This window comes from Hordeum vulgare, chromosome 7H (assembly GCF_904849725.1).
Source record: "Hordeum vulgare subsp. vulgare chromosome 7H, MorexV3_pseudomolecules_assembly, whole genome shotgun sequence".
Taxonomy (NCBI): Eukaryota; Viridiplantae; Streptophyta; class Magnoliopsida; order Poales; family Poaceae; genus Hordeum; species Hordeum vulgare.
In genome coordinates, this window is record NC_058524.1 from 144,689,803 (window position 1) to 144,712,654 (window position 22,852).

General features: G+C 45.1%; 1 protein-coding gene and 1 pseudogene across 1 annotated transcript; both read left to right on the forward strand.

Annotated features, from left to right (window-relative positions):
* Positions 1–11,930: 11,930 nt before the first annotated feature.
* Positions 11,931–14,461, forward strand: LOC123412653 (annotated as a pseudogene).
* A 1,180-nt stretch (positions 14,462–15,641) lies between these two features.
* Positions 15,642–18,304, forward strand: LOC123412655. The gene is made up of 2 exons (XM_045105598.1): positions 15,642–17,177; positions 17,298–18,304. Exons 1-2 carry the CDS (start codon positions 17,101–17,103, stop codon positions 18,178–18,180), a joined length of 960 nt encoding a protein of 319 aa, XP_044961533.1. The 5' UTR covers positions 15,642–17,100; the 3' UTR covers positions 18,181–18,304.
* The last annotated feature ends 4,548 nt before the right edge of the window (positions 18,305–22,852 follow it).

The window sequence follows — 22,852 nt, forward strand, 5'->3', positions numbered from 1 at the left end:
GTCACGTATAGACTGCCACTATCTTCGTCGAACTCCCACCTTAGTTGGGTATCCTCGGGGACGTCTGCATCTGGAGTACATGTACCTGTGGGTGGTTGTGCTAAATTGTGAGCCACGAGGACTCGGCAATATCATGACCTTGGTATCGAGTCTAACTAAGTTGATAGGAGAGGATGGGGTATGTGTTTGAGTTTGCAGCAGCCTAAGCATTTATGGTGGCTAGCTTACGGAGAACAGAAATAAGTTATGGTGGTCTACGCAAGACGTTCGTTAACTAAGAATAATCACTAAGTGATCCTGAACACCTACTTACGTCATTCATAACCCCATCGTGTTCTCGATCAAAGAAGGAACCCTGAAGGGAACAGTCACAGTTACGCACATAGTTTGCAGGTTTTAATTAAGTTACTTTAAGTTATCTAGAACCAGATGTTAACAAAATATCCATGTTTGCCACATAATGCGGGCACGACTTTCCGAAAGATTTAACCCTGGAGGGGTGCTCCAACTAATCCATCACAAATTACCACACGCCACATAGTAATCCTCAACCACAAAACTCGCGATCTCGCCGGATTCCTTACAGGAAAACTTCAACTCTCAGAAGACCAAAAGTCTCACCGGGATCCCAATGCGCAAGATATATCGCTAAGGTAAGACAAGTCCAGCAAGACATCCCGACGTGTCGACGAACCCGATAGGAGCCGCGTATCTCGTTCTCAGGACATGACGGATGAGTGGTACATACAGTGTCCGGATAGAAACCCCCCGAGTTACCCCAGGTGGCCCCCGCAAGTGGCTCTAGTTTGGACTAACACTCATGAGGAGCACTGGCCCGGTTTGTTGATTAGTTCCTCGGGGTAGCTATTCCCTATGCTTTTTATTAAGTTGTTAGCAAATTAACACCAAAGTTTCGTCTTGCCAGACAAGCCTTAACACTAAACGATTTACCAAGGGGGTCCCCATAACAATCCCGAACGTGTTAGGAGCGCTCTGTTATGGAATAAAACACCGGTAGCCGAAACTAAGGCGGCAACAGCGGAACAAATCACCCGGCAAAAGGCTAGGCCTCCCGCTATTTACCAAGTATATATGTGCATTAAATAAATAACATTTAAATAAGATGATATCAAATGCCCATGTTATCACATGAACCAGCTGGCACCTCCAACTAGCAATGCTAATAATAATGACTAAGCAAGCCTAACTTAGCCAAACAATATTTACTAGGAGGGGAGGTGTTTGAGGTTTCATGGCAATGTTTCCTCTTTTCTTTGTTGTGAGTTGTTTACTCTTTTCCCTTGAAATAAATTCACTTGTATGAGAAGACCTGCACACGAGGAACCCTTGTCGAATCTCTACGCACTCCTTGTTGTTTCCAGTCTGCTCAACAACCTGAGCAGCCGCGACAGAAACAGCAAGGTGGTCTGCTGGCAACCTTTGCTGTTGACAAGCCAATAAGGACCCGCTTACCGAAAACACTCGCGGCAAGGGTGCGTGGACCGCCAAACGTTTCCGACAAGCATAGAGATGATAAGCATACAAGCATGAGTTCATACACAGGGAAGAATGGCTAGTTAACGGGCGTGACAAACATTTAAAACTTGGCGGACAGTACCCTATACTTTTCTTTACATATTCATCGCAGGATTACATAGGGTACTACTTAAAACATGGAAGGAGATTTGCCACTATGATGTGGCGGTTGCTTCGGAAATGAGGCCTCGCAGATGGAGCGCCAAGTTCAGACCAGCAGAGCCAAGTTGCAGCGACGCCTTCGAATCCCGCCACGACGCCGTCGCGACTACTCGGAGTCACCCCCTCGAGCCTAGCATTGGGGGAGTTGTCGTCGTTGTCAATACCGTTGGAGGTGTCAAACTCGCTGCCCCTAGAGCTCTCCGTGCAAAACTCCAGCCGGTTGTCAGAGCTCCCGAAAAACTTCACGGAGAGTGTGGCGTCTCCATCGAACCTGAAGTGGAGAAGATGCTCTGGACCCAAGCTACGGGAGCGCGCGAATGACTTACACCCCCGCGTCAGGAACATGGCCCCGCTAGGGGAGTGGTTAATCGCCACCCAGATGGGTCCGATGCAGCATCCATTTTCCCGGAGCCACAAACCGGCAGGCCTACTACCTTCCATGGCCTAGGCAAAGGGATCGAGAAGCCGCAACGAGCTACGGGGGCGCCGATGCAGCGAGACTACAAACTCGTACGCTGCATCCCACACTGGGGGCTCCGCCCTAGATCGATGGGAGAGGAACACCGTCATGGCCGCCATGACATGAAGCACCCAGTCCTCCATGGTCCAGAGCTGCGCTCCTATCATGGGAACCGGCACCACACCATGCTATTGTCACCACAGTGCGCATCTCGGGAAGGGTCCTCGAACTGGCCATCGGCGCCCGGGCTTGACCGCGACCTCTGCCCCTCGCCATTCGACAGTGGCTCTTGGAGGCTAAATAAGAAGATGAAGGAGAAGAACGGCGGTGGCTGGAAGTCTGGTAGGAGGGGTGGTGAATGAGCAACGCTTTCCCTAAACCTCTTTTTATAGGGAGGAGGCGAGGGGGTTGGCTCTTCACCACTCCGGGGAGCAATTGTGCACCGCCGCAGCAGCCGTCAGCTCCGCTAAGAGCATGGCCTGCATGCAACGCACGTCATAAAAGGAATAGTAACGGACGAGATGGCTCACCGAGAGGCGCCAGGGTAACGAAAGATGCACAAGCCGCCCCTCCTTGTTTGACGAGCCCGCATCTTCCCAAGATGCGCTATGCAGGCACCGTTCCACTCCACCATTTGCACGACCAGAATTCAACACATGTCATGGGAAACGGTGAAAAAACATCATTACGGTCGCAGAGAAGATCGGCCACGTGTTTGCGCATTGCTTTTGGGCCTAGCCCAATAGCGTCACAGACTTCAGTATGGCCCAGGACCGGGGGCTACTTTCGCTGTACTAGAGAAGGGGTCCCTTAGTACCCTGACTCGTGCACATACGGCAGCAGCCTCCTCGCTTGACAACACTCCGCCGGAGGAAAGCTCAAACCACAAACTACAAGACAAGGCCCCCGACAAGCCACCTTGCCGGGAGGGAGAAGACCCGAGAGCCATCTCGCCCGGCAACACTCCTCCATGCCTCCGCCGCTCCACCTCATCAGGCTGGTTGTCGACATCACTAAGGTGTCGAGCGGGCACGCGATTAGGCAAGTCTCGTAAGAGGACTGTGGCAATAGTCAGGGGCATGCAACAGCTTTAATGACACCCGTCCCATGGCGTGTCAAGGGAATAAGAGGTAGCTGGACGAACGACACAAAAGGAGAGACAATCTTTGACAGGAGGCCTCGTGATGTCTACTATGAAACTTTATTCTTGTAGGTGTTGTTGGGCCTCCAAGCGTAGAGTTTTGTGGGAAAGTAGCAATTTTCCCTCAAGTGGATGACCTAAGGTTTATCAATCCGTAGGAGGCGTAGGATGAAGATGGTCTCTCTCAAAAAACCCTCCAACCAAATAACAAAGGGTCTCTTGTGTCCCCAACACACCCAATACAATAGAAAATTGTATAGGTGCACTAATTCGGGGAAGAGATGGTGATACAAGTGTAATATGGATGGTATACGTATATTTTCATGATCTGAACAAATGAAAATAGCAAGGTAGCAAGTAACAAAAGTGAGCACAAACGGTATTGCAATGCTTGAAAATGAGGCCTAGGGTTCGTACTTTTGCTAGTGCAATCTCTCAACAATGCTAATATAACTGGATCACATTGCAATCCCTCAACGTGTGATAAAGAATCACTCCAAAGTTCCTATCTAGCAGAGAACATAAGAAGAAATTCTTTATAGGGTACGGAACCACCTCAAAGTTATTCTTTCCGATCAATCTTTCCAAGAGTTCATACTAAAATAACAAGTTATCCTTTCCGATCGATCTATCCAAGAGTTCGTACTAAAATAACACCATAAAAAATTCAGATACATAATACTCAATCCAACACAAAGAATCTCAAAGAGTGCCCCAAGATTTCTACCGGAGAAACAAAGACGAGAACATGCATCAACCCCTATGCATAGATTACCCCAACTTCACCTCCAGAATCCGAAAGTTGAGTGCCAAAACATATATCAAGTGAATCAATATGATACCCCATTATCACCATGGGTATTCATAGCAAGACATAAATCAAGTGCTCTCAAATCCATAAAATATTCAATCCGATAAAACGAAATCTCAAAGGGAAAACTCAATTTATCATAACAAGATAGAGAGGGAGAAACACCATATGATCCAACTATATTAACAAAGCCCGCGATACATCAAGATCGTGCCATCTCAAAAACATGAGAGAGAGAGAGAGGGTGGAGAGAGAGATTAAACACATAGCTACTGGTACAAACCCCCAGCCCCGAGGGTGGACTACTCCCTCATCATCATGGCTGCCATAGGGACATGAAGATGGCCTCCAGTGATAAATCTCTGTGTAACACCCTCAAAATTTTAATTTGGAATTTTCTGATTTTATTTATTTTTAAAGAGAATTTCCAAAATTTTGATTAAAACACCTTTTGGAATCTTCTTGAAAATCCTATCTTGAGCAAAATTTCTTTTGAGTTTTCCTTCGCAGCAAATTCTGGTTTGGTAAGGGCCTTGCATAATTTCCTTCTTGACCAAGTTTTTCAATTGAAGAATGCCTCTATCCTTCTTTTAAAAATCCCTAAGTAGTTTATGCCCCAAATTTTTGCTAACTAAGGTTTACCCTAAAATTCTTCCCTCTTCCTCTTTCACTGAATTCTTGCGTATAACTCCCCTCTATCACCAGGGCATCTTTTAAAATCAGATTCTCAAAGTTTTGGGTTGGTTTAACTATTTTTCCTATTTTAAAATGGCCCAAAGCAATTTCTGTAATCAGTTTTGACCCTCAAACATTTACAAAGGAACTTATAGTTTCCTGTAGTTTCTTACCCCAAATCCCCTATCCATTGTAGCCCTAGGTACCCTCAACCTATTGCACCAAAAACATTCTGGTTGCCAGCTTAAATTTTTCAAATTTTGTTTGACGAAAGTTTGGACTAGATTTGTTGTTTTTGTTAATAACCCACTCCGACCATTTTCAAAAATTCTGGAAAATTGCAGGAAGCTTTTAGAGACAAAGAGAGACCTTCCGGAAAAAATTCATACCTCAACTCTTTTTCCTTGTGCATGAATCATTTTGTCGAGCAGGTGGTCTGTACTGCTTCAAGGAGGACGAATGGCCGCGTCAATCTCGCCAGTGCCTGCTCTCGCAGACACTGTGCCTCCTCCTTATCCACGGCGCCGCATGGTCTCTTGGACGGTTGTGGGTGTTGGGGATGAGCTGGCCTGTGCACCGCCGGCCCTAGAAGCGGCGCCAGCAACACCTACTTCGGCCGCCAGAGCTCCTCGCTGCAAAGTCACACCGCACGACACCGCGCCAACAACCAAAGAGCCCCGTGTGTCTGTTCCCCACCCGGTGCATGCTACTGCATTGTCACCATGCCATGGACAGTGCAGAGCATGCTCTGTGTAGCCGTCACGCTCGTGAGGTGCCGCTCCATCGAGCGATGACCTCAGCGCATAATTGCTCGGGGTCAGTGGTGAAATGGAACCCCCGAAGACCGTTGTAGCTAGCCCAACCTCCATAAGCACCTGCAGAACCCTCTGGCTCACCGTAATCAGCACCAGAATAGACCCAGTCGCGGCACCCCTCTCACCCGCCTATAAATAGAGGCCCCGAGTCCTTCTCAAGCCATCTCCTCCACCATACCTCACCCGAGCCTCGCCAAAACCACTCGGGGGACCTTGGGAGGGTCATCTTCCCCGCCTTCGGCCGCCCCGATCAGCTTCGGGCTCCGGCTAAATTTTCTTAGGCAAGTGTGTCCCCGCGACTCAAATTTAGCCACTGAACTCCTTGAGCACCCGCTCATCTAAACCGTGCATCAATTCGGCGTTCACACGCTTCTCCGACGAGATCAAACTGCACCCCGAAAGCGCCACCCGCTGGAGTTGGTGCTGCCGTTGACGTGGTGCTCATCGGCGACTTCCTCCACCTCCCACAGTTGCGGAATCATCCAGTGAGTGCATTTGTCCCCTTTTCCCCTTTTAGTTCACAGCAGAACACAGTCGGCGATGCCGCGAGCCCTTGTTGCCGGCGATGTATTTTCAAACCTAATAGTGGTGGTCCACTGTCATGGTTCTGTCTATTTGCGAACCATTTTCCTAAGGCGTATTTCGCTAGAGTGCGCTTTCTTCCCTCACTTGCGCATTTTTATCAGGGTGTTTTCTTCTTTTTTAGTCATCCCCCTTAGTTACTTTCTGTTTATTACAGATTGACCCCTGAACTTCCTTCCTACATAACTTTGAAACTACAAGGGCTTTTGAGTTGATTCTTTTTGCAAGAAAATTCTTTTGTTGTCTAGTTTTTCTATAATTATTAAAAAATACTTTCAAACATTATTTGGATATTTGGCATTTACGTTAGAATCAGATGTGTGTGATGTAGATACCGAAGGGGGAGACACTGCAGTCAACTTCACCCAGCTAGAACCCGACTTCGTCGTCCCACGCAAGCATGTTTAATCATTTTATGCGATCTTTGCTGATATGATTGTTTGATAAACTACTTCATAAGAACACTTGCATGTTATACGATCTGCTTTTCATGCATGACAAAGATGACAACCTATGTGTTAATGAAAGGCTGTAGGTAGCCTAGTCACGTGGGACGTGATAGGTTGTGGCCTAATCATGCCGGATGCATGACAACGTGTGGATGAATTAAACAACTCAAGTGTCGGCATAGATCGAGTCTTATCAATGCGTCACCTTACTTTTCGTGTTGCCACATGTCTTTCCAGAGGGAAATACGATGTAGTAGGTCGTAAACCTATCATCAGGTACACACCAAGTAGAGGGGGTGGGATGAAGGTTCCATGGCCCTGGAATAATGCCAGTCATCCGGTCAGGGGGAATGGGAGTTTCTGGTCTGGGGCCGAGAGGGGGAGCACCCCCTTGTAGCGCGCGATAGAAATTTGATCCCATGCTAACAGAGAATGTTGGCCTCCCCGTCTTATAGTTTTCCCCCTGGAAGCGTGATCCGGGTGATTCCGGACCTCGCTGGGTAAAAATGGGTGTGTGTTGGTTTTGAGTGTTTACCACTAAAATACCATACGCATGATTAGTCCTAGTGACTATAGAAACCCATTGGTTGTGTGTAAAGAGGACACCCTATACAGAGTCAAAACTATTCGAGTAGTCGTGTCCATTGTCAAGGAGAACTGGTTGACAGGTCAAGTGTCGGTCTTAGTGTCGGTCTTTGGAGAACAATTTTTTGTTTATGAAAGTGCTTATTATTGACATCTGACTGTGACGTTGGAACTAACTTGATGAAACCTGGTGGTATTGAATATCCCGAAGGTTGGTTGTACCACCCGGATATTCATTTACTTTTATGCCCTTTCTGTGGTGTCGCTAAGACGCCCGACTGAAGCGAGCATTTACCTTTATGCCCTTTCTATGGTGTCGCTAAGACGCCCGATTGAGGCGAAAATTTAATCTATTATGCCCCTTTCATGGTGTCGCATAGACACCCGACATTGGATTGTTAATTTAGTATTAAGCCATGTATGTGGTGTCGCTCAGACGCCCGATGGTGGTCGTATATTTTTACATGTTAACCTTTCGAGGCGTCGCTTCAGGCACCCAATCGGTGCCTTTTTACTTTCTTGGATATTTCGGGAGGACTACCGCCCGACTTATCTGCTCTAACTTAACTTCTATTAAATTTTCTACCATAACTAACTGTGATCATTAACCTTGCATTTGAAACTGTTGCATTCATCTTATCTTTTTTGTGAACTGTCTTGCGAGTACTTTCCAAGTACTCACTGGCTTGTTGATGTGGCTAGATATGAATGAAGGAGACCTCATGGATGAAGAGTACGATAGCGAGTATGATGCCTGGAGGGGTCCCAGTTAGTTCTGGCGATCTTGGAGTGTGTCGTTGTATCATTTCACCGCTTCCGCCATCACGAATAAATCATCAAGCCTCACTCTCACGCTTGGCATGTAGTAGTACTTAAGCTGTGTCACTTCACTCCGATGTGACATGCCTATCTATTTATGCGAGCAGTAGAGCTACCCCATGACCACTGTGATATATTCGCACTTATGCTAAATATGGGTGTGTTGTAATAAACTATTGAGCGGCCTCCGCTCTACCCTTTTTAATATGAAGTACTAATGGTTTCGTATATCAAGTTGGTCTATCAATGTGAATGATTTTCTACGCTCGTGACATTCATGGCTGATTTCCAATAATTATTTTATTTGAAAAACGGTCCTGACAACTCCCCTCCGGCAGGGTGCTGGAACGGGCTCCTCATTGTTTTTTTTTGTCTACAGAGGCTTGCAGTGGCGGAACTTCTGATCTAGGGTTATTTCTCAAGGTTTCTCTATATATAGGAATTTTTGGCATTGGAATCATGCCAAGATGGGCCATGAGGTGCCCACTAGGTACCAGGTCGCGCCATGGGGGGCAGGCGTGTCCTGGTGCCTAGTGGGCAGCCTGGTCCTCCTCTTTGGTGGTTCTTTGCTTCTCTGGATGTCTTCTGGGAAGAAAAAATCTCCAAAAAGTTTCGTGATATTTTGAACTCCGTTTGATATTGATTTTCTGTGAAGTAAAAAATAAGCAAAAACAACAGCTCGCAGCGGACACTATGTCAATAGGTTAGTCACAAAAAATGATATAAAGTTGCTATAAAATAATTGTATAACATAAAAAAATGATAATATAACAATATGAAACAATCAAAAATTATAGATACGTTGGAGACGTATCACGCCGCTAGCGTGACACCTCACGGTGCATTTAATGCTCCTGTCCTAATTGTGAGGGTTAGGTATTTGCAACTGTAGCTCCCGTAAGCAGCTATAGAAGCCACTATTCACCTTTCCAAAAAGACTATTTTAGCCACTATGGTAACCCCTTGCATTATAAAAGAGGTCCATGGTTACATTTAGAAAGATCAACACGTTGTTCATTTGCACGCGTAGCTTCAATCTTCGAAGAACGTATCACGTGCACCAACTCAATTCATGCATCGAGTGCTCCGTTGCTATATGAGCCATTGGATAAAAAACAAACGGATATGATCAGATTAGTAGGTGGATTGTTGAAACATTGCACAACAACCCTTTCATTTTATCAAAATCAACCCACACCTCACATCTCCGTCTCTGTGGTTTAAAAAAATTCTTCAAACAAAAAGGTGTCATATATATTAAACGAATTGTTTGATTTCAGCACTGTTTGACTGCCTTCCTAGTTTTGATGAGATCTTTGAACCAAGAACAATATTAGGTATATTTTTGAAAATTCATATTTTTAGTCTTTTAAATTTTAACTTGAAACTTGGCTGCAACATTTACAAGTTTCATAATTTGTTTGTGAGAAACATCTCCCTCACTCACACGTGGGTCTTGCGTGTAACGTGCTTCCAATACATTAAGTTTTGAATCAAGTTTAAAAAAAAGTAATAAAAATATATTTCTGGAAACATATTCAATATTAATCTTATTTTAAAGATCTCATCATGCAATAGCCCAGACCGACGCTCCATGTGTCTACCAGTTATTCCGAGGTTCGTCGTGTAATTTATTTGTTTGTCATATTCACAATCGCATCATTCACATCATTAGCATTGCATCGGCACTCCGTTATCGTTATTTTTTCAAAACTTGCATCCGTTTGTAGTTACTGGTTCTCCTTGTTGTCTTCATCGATCGTTTCGAGACCAACCACACATGCACGCGCCCGCGTCATTATTAAAATATTATTTTAAAATGTGTGCATAAAACTTTTTCGAAATGGGTTGAAAGTTGACGTGCGGTCTTAATTTACCGTACGTGGACCGCTTGCCAGATTTCATCGCATTCGAAGGTCGTTTGATACCCGAATCATTAAATCTATAGTAACACTATAGTCAGTTTATTCGTGGGATGCTTTTGATTTTTTTAAACATGTGCTGTAAACCCCCCCTCTCCTCAAAATTAGGAAGGGGGCTTATTCGTCGGATGCTTTTGATTTTTTTAAACATGTGCCGGGCCCTCTCCTCAAAATTAGAAGGGAGACCTCGTTGTTTCCATAGATCGTCATTCCCCAAGAGTGACTCTGAATTATAGTTTAATACTTTGCACCGGACTGAATGGTTCCTGTCTGCAGATTCATGACAATTTTGTTAAAAGTGTTGTAATATTCTCAATTCCAATGCATGTTCGCTGTGAGTCTGACATGAAGATCGATGTCAGCCCAGATACAACTCAAAATTGGCAATAGCAGACCGTACCAATAATACCAATACTGAATTCAATTGTAAACACAACAGACAAAAATTGGTAATAACATACAGACTGACAGTTACATCCAGAAGGCGACTAATCATCATGGTTTACCAGCACATTGTCACATGTTTTAAATCATCATGGTTTACCAGCACATGTTCCAAATCTCCTGTAATGTTTAGAAATTATACCCCTTGTTGGATCACCTCCCATGTCATCCTTCACGACCGCCCCTTGGTCTTATTGACCAGACAGGAGCAGTCTTAGCTTTTTTTTTCTTTTTTTTTAGAAAAGGAGGATATACCCCCGGCCTCTGCATCCAGACGATGCATACAGCCATTTTATTAATTATTCACAGAGACCATACAACGTAATACATCAGTCAGTCTGAAGCCATCATCTAGACAACACATGTTGCTACTCCTATTCCTTGATGAAGGTGTGCTGAATATCCGGGCCAAATACGAAACAGATATCGCATCAAATCCTAACATCTATAGTCTGATGCTCCAGCCCAGCCACCACTGAGACTGGATCCCAAACTGGTCCGGCGCAGAGGCCGCCTCCACCATCTACCACCGTACCCTCTCCAGAGCTAGAACAAACGCATCATCCTTGCGAGGTCTGCCATCGACGCCACCACGGTGCCAGACAGCGCCACCATCCTGCACGTGTCCGCCTACACGTGCCTGTCGACGAAACACCGCAGCGCCATGCCGCCGGGCTACACCGTATGGCTCACGGTAGACCAAACACCGCTCCTCCTCTTGTTCCGTCCACCTATCACGTACTTCAAAACGATGCCCTCAGAAGGGAAATGACATCGAAGATGCCATAATCGTCCGACCGGTAGATCCAGATCTAAGGTTTCCCTTGGAGCATCACGAGTGTGGTGCCACGACCTGCAACAACGATGCCATGGGCTGGTAACGACGTCCTAGACGCCGCCATCGTTCGCCATGACCGAGGTCGGCACGGTTTTCACCGAAAGTCGCGACCCCCCGATCTCGTGGCTGCATGGAACCGAGGGAGGCACGTCATGTAGACGAAGACCGCCGTCGGCATGCCGGCAGAGGCCTCGCCGCCCCACACCGATCCTCCTCGCGCCACCGGCCGAAGAAGTCCAAGCCGTGACGGATCTGGGCAGGAAACGCCAGATCCACAACCCTCGATGACCGCCTTTGCGCGCAGCCGCTGCCCTCGTCAGATGAAGCGCCTCCGCCGTCATCCAACCTGACCACGGTCGGCCATGGGGCCATGAACGCCGCCGCACATCAGGTCCGCCGCCCTGACCACCGCCCCCGTCTTCCCCGCACGCGACGGCCCCTCCGCCTCGCTGGGGCTCCGCGGCACCACCCGCCCTGGCTCTAAGGCGCAGGGCCCGCCGCCACCGCGGCCCTTGCCGGCGGCAGCGGCAGCCGAGGAAGGAGGGAACCGCTCTGACGGCTAGGGCTTCGGGGGCCCCTAGTGTCGCCCGAGGGGAGGCGACGCGAGGGGGTACGGGAGCAGTTTTAGCATGCCACCAGATAATATGTAGCGAATGCGTGCGAGGTACGGAAACACAACATCAATCCTATACGTACGTGGACTTGACTTGTTCCTTCCCCCAACCACTCCCACCAGATCGATATCATCGGATACTTTTACTTCTCTGCTCGTTCCTCTCCTTATTCCGCACGCGCATTAGCATTTCATCTCCTAAGACTCCGATATATCGTACTGCAAGGTCCGCTCGCCGCCGCCGGCCGTGCGGCCACCACCAGCGGCCAGCGGGCATCTTCTCCAAGCACACGGTGCAACTTGCAAGTTTCAGAGGTTATTAAATCTCTCCAAACTCTGCTTTGCTTTTCGTTGCCAGCCTGCGCTTCAATTTGCTGTGAATTAGTAGGGGGAGACTAGTATAGGATCTGCCCTTTAGGTGAGAATTATAGGATCAACCTCAAAATTTCATATTTAGACAATCATTTTTTTAAAACATAAATGCGGGGTATGTCTACAGCTTAAGAAAAAAATCAGCTCAAAACTGAATTAGAAATCCAAAAGAGACAAATTCGACTATGAATAGTGTTAGCTTTGGATGAGTAGTATCTGATAGTATTCACATCCGATTATCTGTTTCTTGCTTCTCTAAGCGTACTTCAAATTAGGAGCTCAATCTTTTCAAGATTGCACATCGAACATGGATATGTGTCTGCAAATATTTGTAGAGATTTTTAACATGTTTTGCATCTTAAAAGAAATCTCATTGGTCTCACCTAAGGTCAGATTCTACATTAGTCTCCCCCGAAGTAGTAGGACCACAACGCCTTCAATTGGATAAACACGACAGGTACAATCTACTACCAGAACGTCTTGTATTTTGGAATGGAGGTAGTAGTATCTATAGGCATGATTAGTTTTTTTTGTTTTGACATCCTTGGTTTTCTTTACAATGAACATGCTATGTACATATTGAAAGTTCTTTCCCTTTCTATTATCAAGGAAAAATAAAACCCCCTCGAAAATTCTGACCTACACCGCAGGAGCATTACTAGGAGCCAAGATAAACGGTTGCGATGGACAGGATATTGGTGAGTGCTTCCACAGGCGCGATGAACTCTGTCTTGGGTAAGATGGCCAACCTCATGGGGGTGGAGTTCACCAAACTAAAAAACCTCCGAAAAGAGGTCAAGTTCGTCAGCGATGAACTTGCCAGCATGAAGGATGCTCTCGAGGGGCTTTCTTATTTGGATGAGCTAGATCCACAAACCAAGAGATGGAGGGACATCGTCAGGGAGTTGTCGTATGACATCGAGGAAATCATTGATGACTTTATGCAAAACACTGGGGGCACCGATAAAAGCAATGGGTTCGTCGGCAGCACGATTCGACGCCTCAAAACTTTGAGGGCTCGCCATCAGATTGCTCAACAAAGCGAGGACGTAAAGAAACTTGTTCTCGAGACAAGTGCACGGCGTCGAAGGTATAAGATTGATACCTCCTCATTAGGCAATGTGGCCATTGACCCACGTGTTGCCAGACTCTATGAAAATGCAGCTAACCTTGTTGGGGTTGAGGAGCCAACGAATGAGCTTATTAACTTGCTAAGAGACGAGGAGAAGAAGTTGAAAGTGGTATCAATTGTGGGATTTGGAGGTCTAGGCAGAACAACGCTTGTCAATGTGGTATATGGTAAGCTCAAGGGTGAATTTAGCAGTTGTACCGCTTTTGTGCTAGTGTCTCAAAAGCCACATCTCAAAACTTCTCTGTGGTTTACTATCACAACTTGGGAGAGAGCCATCTATTCACGCATGCGAGTCACATCTTATCGACATGCTCAGGGAACATCTAAAAAATGAGAGGTGCATATTCGTACTTCATGTATTATTTTTTGCCCTTGTCTTTGCTTTTCAAGATCTCTCATACATACATACATACATACATACATACATACACACATATATACATATATACTGATTTCATTTAGTAAACTTATACAAGTAAACCGTATTAGTCTAATTTATTTCAGACCATATATTTTGTTTTTCCAAAAAAATATTGGTTTTATTAACAATCAGAAGCTAATTAATGAGTCTTTTTTTATTAAATCACAACTAATGTTTGATTAAATAAATTTATGTTTTTTGGTTTGATGTCTTAATTACTTGATAAATTTCAGTTGGTTCACATAATGATGAATGTTTGGCAGGTACTTGATTATAATTGATGATATATGGGATGTATCAGCATGGGATATTATCAAATGTGCTTTTCCAGAAAATCATCTTGGCAGCAGAGTAATAACTACTACTAGAATTCAGGTTGTGGCCAAGGCATGTTGTTTCCATGGACATGGTCACATTTTAGAAATGAAGCCCCTCAATGACAAATACTCGAGAAGACTATTTTTTGGCAGGATATTTGGCTCCGAGGAAGCTTGCCCTCTCCATCTTAGAGATGTTTCGGTTGAAATTCTTAAAAAATGTGGTAGTTTGCCTCTTGCAATTGTTACTATATCCAGCATGCTAGCCAGCGAAGATTCCATCCAAAAAGAAAGGTGGGAACATGTAAGGAGTTGTTTAGGCTCATTAACAAATCTCACATTGGAAGGAGTTAGGCGAATCTTAAACCTTAGCTACAGAGAACTTCCCCTTCATCTTAAGACGTGTTTGTTGTACCTTGGTATGTATCCAGAGGACTACATAATATCAAGGTATGATCTAGAACGCCAATGGATGGCAGAAGGATTTGTCGGCAAAGAAAATGGACAAGATTGTGTGAAGGTTGCAAGTAATTATTTCAATGAGCTTGTCAATAGGAGTCTTATTCAACCTGTAAAATTTGACAGCAGAGGGTCAGTGACAAAATGCAGAATACATGATATGATGCTTGATCTTATCTTGCTCAAGTCCGCAGAAGAGAATTTTTTCACTATTGTGGATGACTCACGAGCCATTACAGGACTGGATTACAAGATGCGTCGACTGTCTGTTCGCTTAGATAGCGTAAGTAACGGTCAAGCAATATTACCGAAGAACACTGCTATGTCACATATCCGATCAGTTATGTTCTTTGGGAGCTCTGAGAGTACACCTGATCTATTACAGTTCAAGTTCCTCCGAGTTCTGGTTATTAACCTCCACCGTGCTAAAGTTGATCTCAGTGGACTGTCTAAATTGTATCAGCTGAGGTATTTACGGATTAGTCGCTTTTGCTTCTACCAACTACCAACACACATTAGAGTGCTGCAAAACTTGCAAACACTTGATCTGGGAAGGTATTCCAATATGAGACAGGATTTTCCCTCAGATATTGTTCATCTACCACACTTGACGCATCTAAATGTTGGATCGGAGCTATTTGATGGGATTGGCAACATGAAGTCCCTACGACATCTATGTGCATTTGATTTGGCGGTGAACACCGTAGATAATATCAAGAACATTGGTGAGCTTACCAACCTGAGATATCTATTTATCTCATGTGGCCCTCATGCGGACGATACGGAGAGACGCATGGATGTATTACGCTCTTCTCTGGGGAAACTTCGCAACCTTGAGGACCTGATTGTCAGTATGAGGGGCTCCATAGATGGCCTGATGCCATTGTCTCCTGCCCCAACTCCTTACCGACTTGACAGATTCGTCATGTTCCGGAATTGCTGGTTTTCCCGGATCCCTAGCTGGATAGGGGAACTCCGTAACCTCGGTGAACTAAACTTGCTAGTTTGTGAGCTGCTAAATGATGGTGTTGGTATCCTTTCGGAGCTGCCCGTCCTCACTCACCTCGATATAGATATATGAAGAGCCGTAAATGAAATGATTGTCATATGTGCACAGCGAGGATCATTCCCTGCTCTGAAGCGTTTTTGTCTCCAATTAAGCAGCGTGACATACCTGGACTTCCGGGCTGGTGTAATGCCCAAGCTCCAGAGGCTCGAGGCAATGTATAATATGAGTGGATCGGATCAGAATGGCGCTGCACCAGCCGGCATCGAGCACTTGTTAGCGCTTGAAGAATTATCTGCAGCAATCGGCTGTGAAGGTGCTACAGAACCCATGAAGAGAAGCACGGAGTCTGCCTTGACGAGTGCTATCAACATGCATCCAAGCCATCCTCGTGTTACAATCAGATTCTTCCGTCGCAATCTGAATTTTTTTCCAGAGTAATTTCTCCTTTTGCTCGGCAGCAACAACATATTGTATGTACAAATCCGCATCTTCATTCTCCCCGTCTCAATATCTCTCACTCATTTTTGTTTGTTTCATAGAAATTACCCATGGTATGTACCTCTACCTCACCAGTCAACATGGTATCATTATTGCTTTGCTAGCTATGATTTTCTTTTATTTTTTTATGTCAAGGTTTACATAATACTACATACCTAGCCAAAAATATGACTAACAAGTAGAGTATTTCGCAAAGAGATAGTGTTTAACATGATTTAATTTCTATTATTTGCTTGCTAAGATGACATGTAGACTTTGTATGTTGTTCCACCATGTTATGTTCCTCTCTTAGATCTTCTACTTGGGGTTTCTTTATTTTCTTACGGAAACTGCCGTACCACTAGATTGAATGGGAAAAAAGTAGATAATGGTTGTTCTGAACTCCTACGGCTGCCTGACTTTTTACAAAACTAGAACAATGACCGTGCGTTGCTATGAAACTAAAAAATACGAAGAGTTAGGTCACTGGCTTAGGAAATCGTCAAAATACGATGGTGCCATGTGGAATTTGCTTGTAGTTCACTATTAAAAAGATAAACAATACCACAAAAGATCACGCATCAGACACTGAATCTTAAGTGACCATGGTCCTTTACAAACACAACATTTCGTATGTTGAAACATATGAAAATAGACAATGGTACTGGACAAGGTCGTGGGTCAGGTAGGAGGATAAGGTCTATCATCGTTTTCGAATTACAATCTGTTCACTCTCTTGTTCTGTGATATAAAACTGAAATAACTTGGCTGGAAAAAAAGAAAAAGAAAAATAAGAGCATTATATTGAGTTGGAGTCGCATTTCTGCATTTGTTATTTGTGCCCAAGTGTTAGTCTCACATGAATAGTAGTGTATTGTTTATTTGTGTTTGATCCCACATGTGAGCACAAATACATTTGTTTATTTATGTTTATGGAAGGTTGCTATTCTTAATGTGGGTAGGGGTGCATTTGTTTATTGTGAAGGTTGTTGGTCCCACATGTGAATTCGCCATCAACTCTAACCTTTATAAGTAGGAAAGATAACTGACCACTCTCGACGATGTTGGTTTTCAGGAAAGGAGCGGATTTCAGTTCCTGTCACTTGGAACAACAGGTCAGGGTCACAACGACAAAGAGGTAGGAAGATGTCTCTCAAATGTACCTTCATTCCAAATCTTTATCTCAGGTTGAAGCGAGACCTTTTGACTCGCCATTCTGGAAGGGTCTGATGCGGGTAAAAAGTTCATTCTACCACAGATCGAGGTTTATCATTGGGAATGGGGAATTGACTAGATTCTGGGAAGACACCTGGCTAGGAGAAGCGCCTTTGGCTCTTCAATATCCGCGGTTGTACCATATTGCCCAGCGTCGACAAGTGTCAGTTGCGGCGGTATTGCGTGAGACTCCCCTTAATATTCAATTCCGCAGATCTCTAGTTGGGGATAGATGGATTTCCTGGTTGCATCTAGTTAGAAAGTTAATGGAGGTTAATCTTTCTGATAGGACTGATCGAATCTCCTGGAGATTAACAACGAATGGGTTGTTTACGGTTAAATCCATGTATTCTGATCTTATTGATTCCGTACCTATTCCAAAATCCAAACATATTTGGAAGATTAGAGTTCCTCTTAGAATTAAAGTTTTCTTGTGGTTTGTTCACAGAGTTATTTTAACTAAGGATAATTTGGCCAAACGGAATTGGAAAGGTAACCCCAGATGTTGTTTCTGTCCAAGAGTAGAGAGTATTCAGCACCTCTTTCTCGACTGTCTTATGGCTAAACTTGTTTGGCGCTCAATTCATATTGCTTTTAACATCTCTCCTCCTGTAAACTTCAACTCGTTATTTGGAACGTGGTTACGGGGAATTGATGTTCAATTGGCCAAATCTATTCGTGTCGGAGCATGTGCTCTTCTTTGGGCTTTATGGAATAGCATAAATGATTTGGTTTTTAACAGACTTCATGATATTAACTTTCTGCAGGTTATCTACAGAATTACTGCACTGATCCGTACATGGTCGTTACTAACTCCTGTGGCAGCCAGGGAGCCTATGGTTACTGGGTGTGTCCGCTGGGAGATGGTAGCACAGGGTATCTTCGACCGGTTTGGATGGCGGCATATTAATAGGATAGGTGTTTAGTCATCTTTATCTTTTAGCCACTTCACGCCGCGGCGTGATGTTCACCATGTATCTTTTTTTCCGTTTTTCATATACTTTGTACTGCTTGAACACTATGTTTGCTTAATATATGGTTGTATGCATCCCTCGATGCAGAGGCCGGGGCGAGGCCTCCTTTTCTAAAAAAATGTATGTCAGCAACAAAATGGAAATGTACTTCTATTATTCTTCAAGCAGAAGATCAGCTATTGCCTTTTGCTCGTGATACTTTATTACATTGGAGTGTTTCTTCTCCTTCGCTAACGTCATCTGTTATTCCATTCGGTTACTTGTAACAGGATTGTTGGAGGACAGGATTTGTTGAGTCAATAGGCAATTTTCCGAGTGTATTAATCCACGAGACAATAACTAGCATGGCATTGACTAGCCTAATGATGTACTGATCTTGAACTAACCTAGCACATACTACGCATATAGTTGATCCATCTATGCATGCAAGTAGTACTGCTAGGATAAATACGAACATGAGGATAAACGAGTCATGCCCTCTAATAGGCCAGTTGGTCGTAGCAGCAGCGTTGGCGTTGGACGCGGCCGTAGCAGCAGCAGCATCCTCTGCCCTCTTCTTCTCAGCTTCAAGGGCGAGACGATCGGGCTCGGATGGTGAAGACATGGCGATGACGAGGGCGACGCGGACGTAGACGAAGCAGACGAACGGAAGCGAGCAGTCGCGTGATCGCTCCCCAAAAACCTAATCGCCCCTCTCCCGTACAGGAACCGGAGAGGCGGGGTTTCGGAGGCCTGCTCTCCCGTCAACCGTGTACGCGGTAAACGGGACGGAGTCGCCGGCGGCAGCAGCAGCAAAAGGAACAAACGCGTGAGGCAGATGTGATCTGATTCTCGTGACGGCTAGGGTAGGCGTTAGCCTGCTTATATAGGCGGCTGAGCGGAGAGACGTGGGCCGAACCCACGTCCGAGTCGGTAACAGCCCACGATCCGACGTCTCGGATCATGCCATGTCCGTTACGTATTCTCCGTTCCTGACCGACAAAAATAAGCGCGTAGGTATGAGCTCGGCTCGGCTCATTCCCGCAACCCGCGTCGTGGCGAGGCGTGGCGGGCGATGGAGGAGGAGTGCGCGAGGGCACCTTCTCTTCTCACTCTCCAATAGCATGTGGAAGAGAGACCCTTATAAAGGGGTCCAATTTCTTCTCCACTAGCGGGGTGGGACTAAACTTCCCACCACCACCTTGTCATGCCACCACCTATATGGGTCCTTGGAGATTTTCTGAAATTCTCTTATGGGCCTAAGGCCCACTACTAATTTCAACAATCCCCCACCAGATCTCAAGGGCACATCGTGTTTCCTCGTTCAAATCACTGTTTTAATATACCAGCATTTCAGTGAAGACCTGTTAAGGTTGAGCTTCACCTAGAGCAAGTAGCTACACCCCTTTACAACTGAACAATGGACTATGCCTTGAATTGTCAGTTTGGCATAAAGGAGCTTCACCACAAGTCTTACTAGTACTAGACTGCCGAAGGTGACCCCTCGGGTGGAGAATATTAGTCACACTCCTGGCCTATTCATGAGTTTACTAGAGATCACCCAAATCTCATAGACTGTGACCAGCAGTCAAGCTCATATAGGTGTGTTCCTCCAAAGATCGCTCTGTACGACAGCATCTTGCTTACACATAAGCTTTAGAACACATTAAGACAGTAGTCATCCTACCATACAGTATCCGAGAGTATTGCATCTCCAATGGAGTGGGTTAGTAAAGTTACTCTCCTCAGTTCACCACTGGCTTGTTTTCCCAGGTCCTACTTCACGGGATCTCCGATCATATAGGTTGGGTTACTGCCACGGCAACTCATGTGGGTCTCATACCCATCTCCCTCGATGCACTATCTATCACAACACGTGATAGCCCTTTAGTAAAGGGATCTGCCAGATTCTTAGCCGTTTGGATATAATCCAACGCTATCACTCCGGAGTTTCTCAAACGTCTGACAGACTTCAATCTCATTCTTATATGTTTGTTGGACTTCATATTATCCTTTGAACTCTTCACTTTGACAATAACCGTTTGATTATCGCAGTTCATAAGGATAGCCGGAACCGGCTTCTCAACCACAGGTAAGTCCATCAAGAGATCTCGAAGAAATTCTGCTTCGACACCAGATGTGTCTAATGCTGTTAATTATGCTTCCATTGTCGATCTCGTTAAGATCGTTTGCTTGCAAGACTTCCAGGAAACAGCACCACCCCCAAGAGTAAACATATACCCAGTAGTGGCCTTCATCTCATCAGCATCAGAGATCCAATTCGCATCACTATACCCTTCAAGTACCGATGGGTATCCCGTATAGTGAAGTCCGTGGTTGACAGTACCTTTCAAGTAGCGCATAATTCTTTCAACAGCACACCAATCAACATCGCTCGGGTTTGCAACAAACCGTCTAAGTTTGCTCACAGCAAACGCGATGCCAGGCTTCGTTGCGCTAGCTAGGTACATAAGCGAACCGATAATTTGAGAGAATCTCAATTGATCTATAGTTGTGCCTTTAAACTTTCGAATAAGCACACTACGATCATATGGTGTTTGAGAAACGTTGCAGTCTGAATATCCAAAGCGACTCAAAATCTTCTCAACATAGTGGGATTGCAGAAGTGTAATCCCACCCTCATCATCTCTCAAAAGCTTGATGTTCAAGATAACATCAGCCACCCCAAGGTCCTTCATCTCAAAGTTTTGAGACAGAAAAGACTTAACCTCCTCAATTACTTTGAGGTTGGTTCTAAATATCAGTATGTCATCAACGTACAAGCACAATATAACTCCTTCGCCCCCACCATGGCGATAGTATACACATTTGTCAGCTTCATTAACAACGAAGCCAACAGATGTCATAGTTGTATTAAACTTCTCATGCCATTGCTTAGGTACTTGTCTTAGACCATATAAAGATTTCAATAACTTACACACCTTTCCTTCCTGACCTTCTATCACAAAGCCATCTGGCTGTTGCATATAGATTTCCTCATTTAGCTCTTCATTCAGGAAAGTCGTCTTAACGTCCATTTGATGAACGAGAAGACCATGAGAGGCCGCCAATGAGAACACCATGAATAGCTAGCATGATGTTTCCATTGATGTTTATGCCATGCTAGATCATTGCCACGGTACACTACCGAAGGCATTCCATATAGAGTCATTGTTGCTCTAAGTTTTGAGTTGAAAGTGTGATGATCATCATTAAGGGAGCTTTGTCCCATGTGAGGAAATAAAAGAGGCCAAAGAAGCCCACCAAAAAAAAGAGGCCAAAGAGCCCACCAAAATAAAAAAATGAGAGAAAAAGAGAGAAGGGACAATGCTACCACTTTTTCCACACTTGTGCATATTAAGCACCATGATCTTCATGATTGAGAGTCTCTCGTTTTGTCACCACCATATAGCTAGTGGGAAATTTTCATTATATAACTTGGCTTGTATATTCCTATGATAGGCTTCCTCAAAATTTACTTAGGTCTTCGTGAGCAAGCAAGTTGGATGCACACCCACTAGTTTTCTTTAAGAGCTTTCACATACTCATAGCTCTAGTGCATAAATTGTATGGCAATCCCTACTCATTCACATTGATATCTATTGATGAGCATCTCCACAGCTCATTGATATGCCTAGTTAATGTGACTATCTTCTCCTTTTTGTCTTGCAACCTCCACTACATTACACACCATCTATAGTGCTATAACCATGGCTCACGCTCATGTATTGCGTGAGAGTTGAAAAGGTTTGAGAAAGTAAAGGTGTGAAACAATTACTTGGCCAATACCGGGGTTGTGCATGATTTAAATTCGTTGTGTAATGATGATAGAGCATAGCCAGACTATATGCTTTTGTAGGGATAGCTTTCTTTTGGCCTTGTTATTTTGAAAGTTCATGATTACTTTGCTAGTTTGCTTGAATTATTATTGTTTCCACGTCAATAGCAAACTATTGTTTTGAATCTAATGTATCTGAATATTCACGTCACATAAGAGGAATTACAAAGGACACCTATGTTGGGGAACGTCGCATGGGAAACAAAAAATTTCCTACGCGCACGAAGACCTATCATGGTGATGTCCATCTACGAGAGGGGATGAGTGATCTACGTACCCTTGTAGATCGTACAGTAGAAGCGTTAGTGAACGCGGTTGATGTAGTGGAACGTCCTCACGTCCCTCGATCCGCCCCGCGAACAATCCCGCGATCAGTCCCACGATCTAGTACCGAACGGACGGCACCTCCGCGTTCAGCACACGTACAGCTCGACGATGATCTCGGCCTTCTTGATCCAGCAAGAGAGACGGAGAGGTAGAAGAGTTCTCCGGCAGCGTGACGACGCTCCGGAGGTTGGTGATGACCTTGTCTCAGCAGGGCTCCGCCCGAGCTCCGCAGAAACGCGATCTAGAGGAAAAACTGTGGAGGTATGTGGTCGGGCTGCCGTGGAAAAGTCGTCTCAAATCAGCCCTAAAACCTCCGTATATATAGGTGGGAGAGGGGGGGCCTTGCCTTGGGGCTCAAGGAGCCCCAAGGGGGTCGGCCGAGTCCAAGGGGGGAGGACTCCCCCCCCCCAAACCGAGTTGGACTTGGTTTGGTGGGAGGGAGTCCCCCTTCCTTCCCACCTCCTCCTCTTTTTTTTTCTT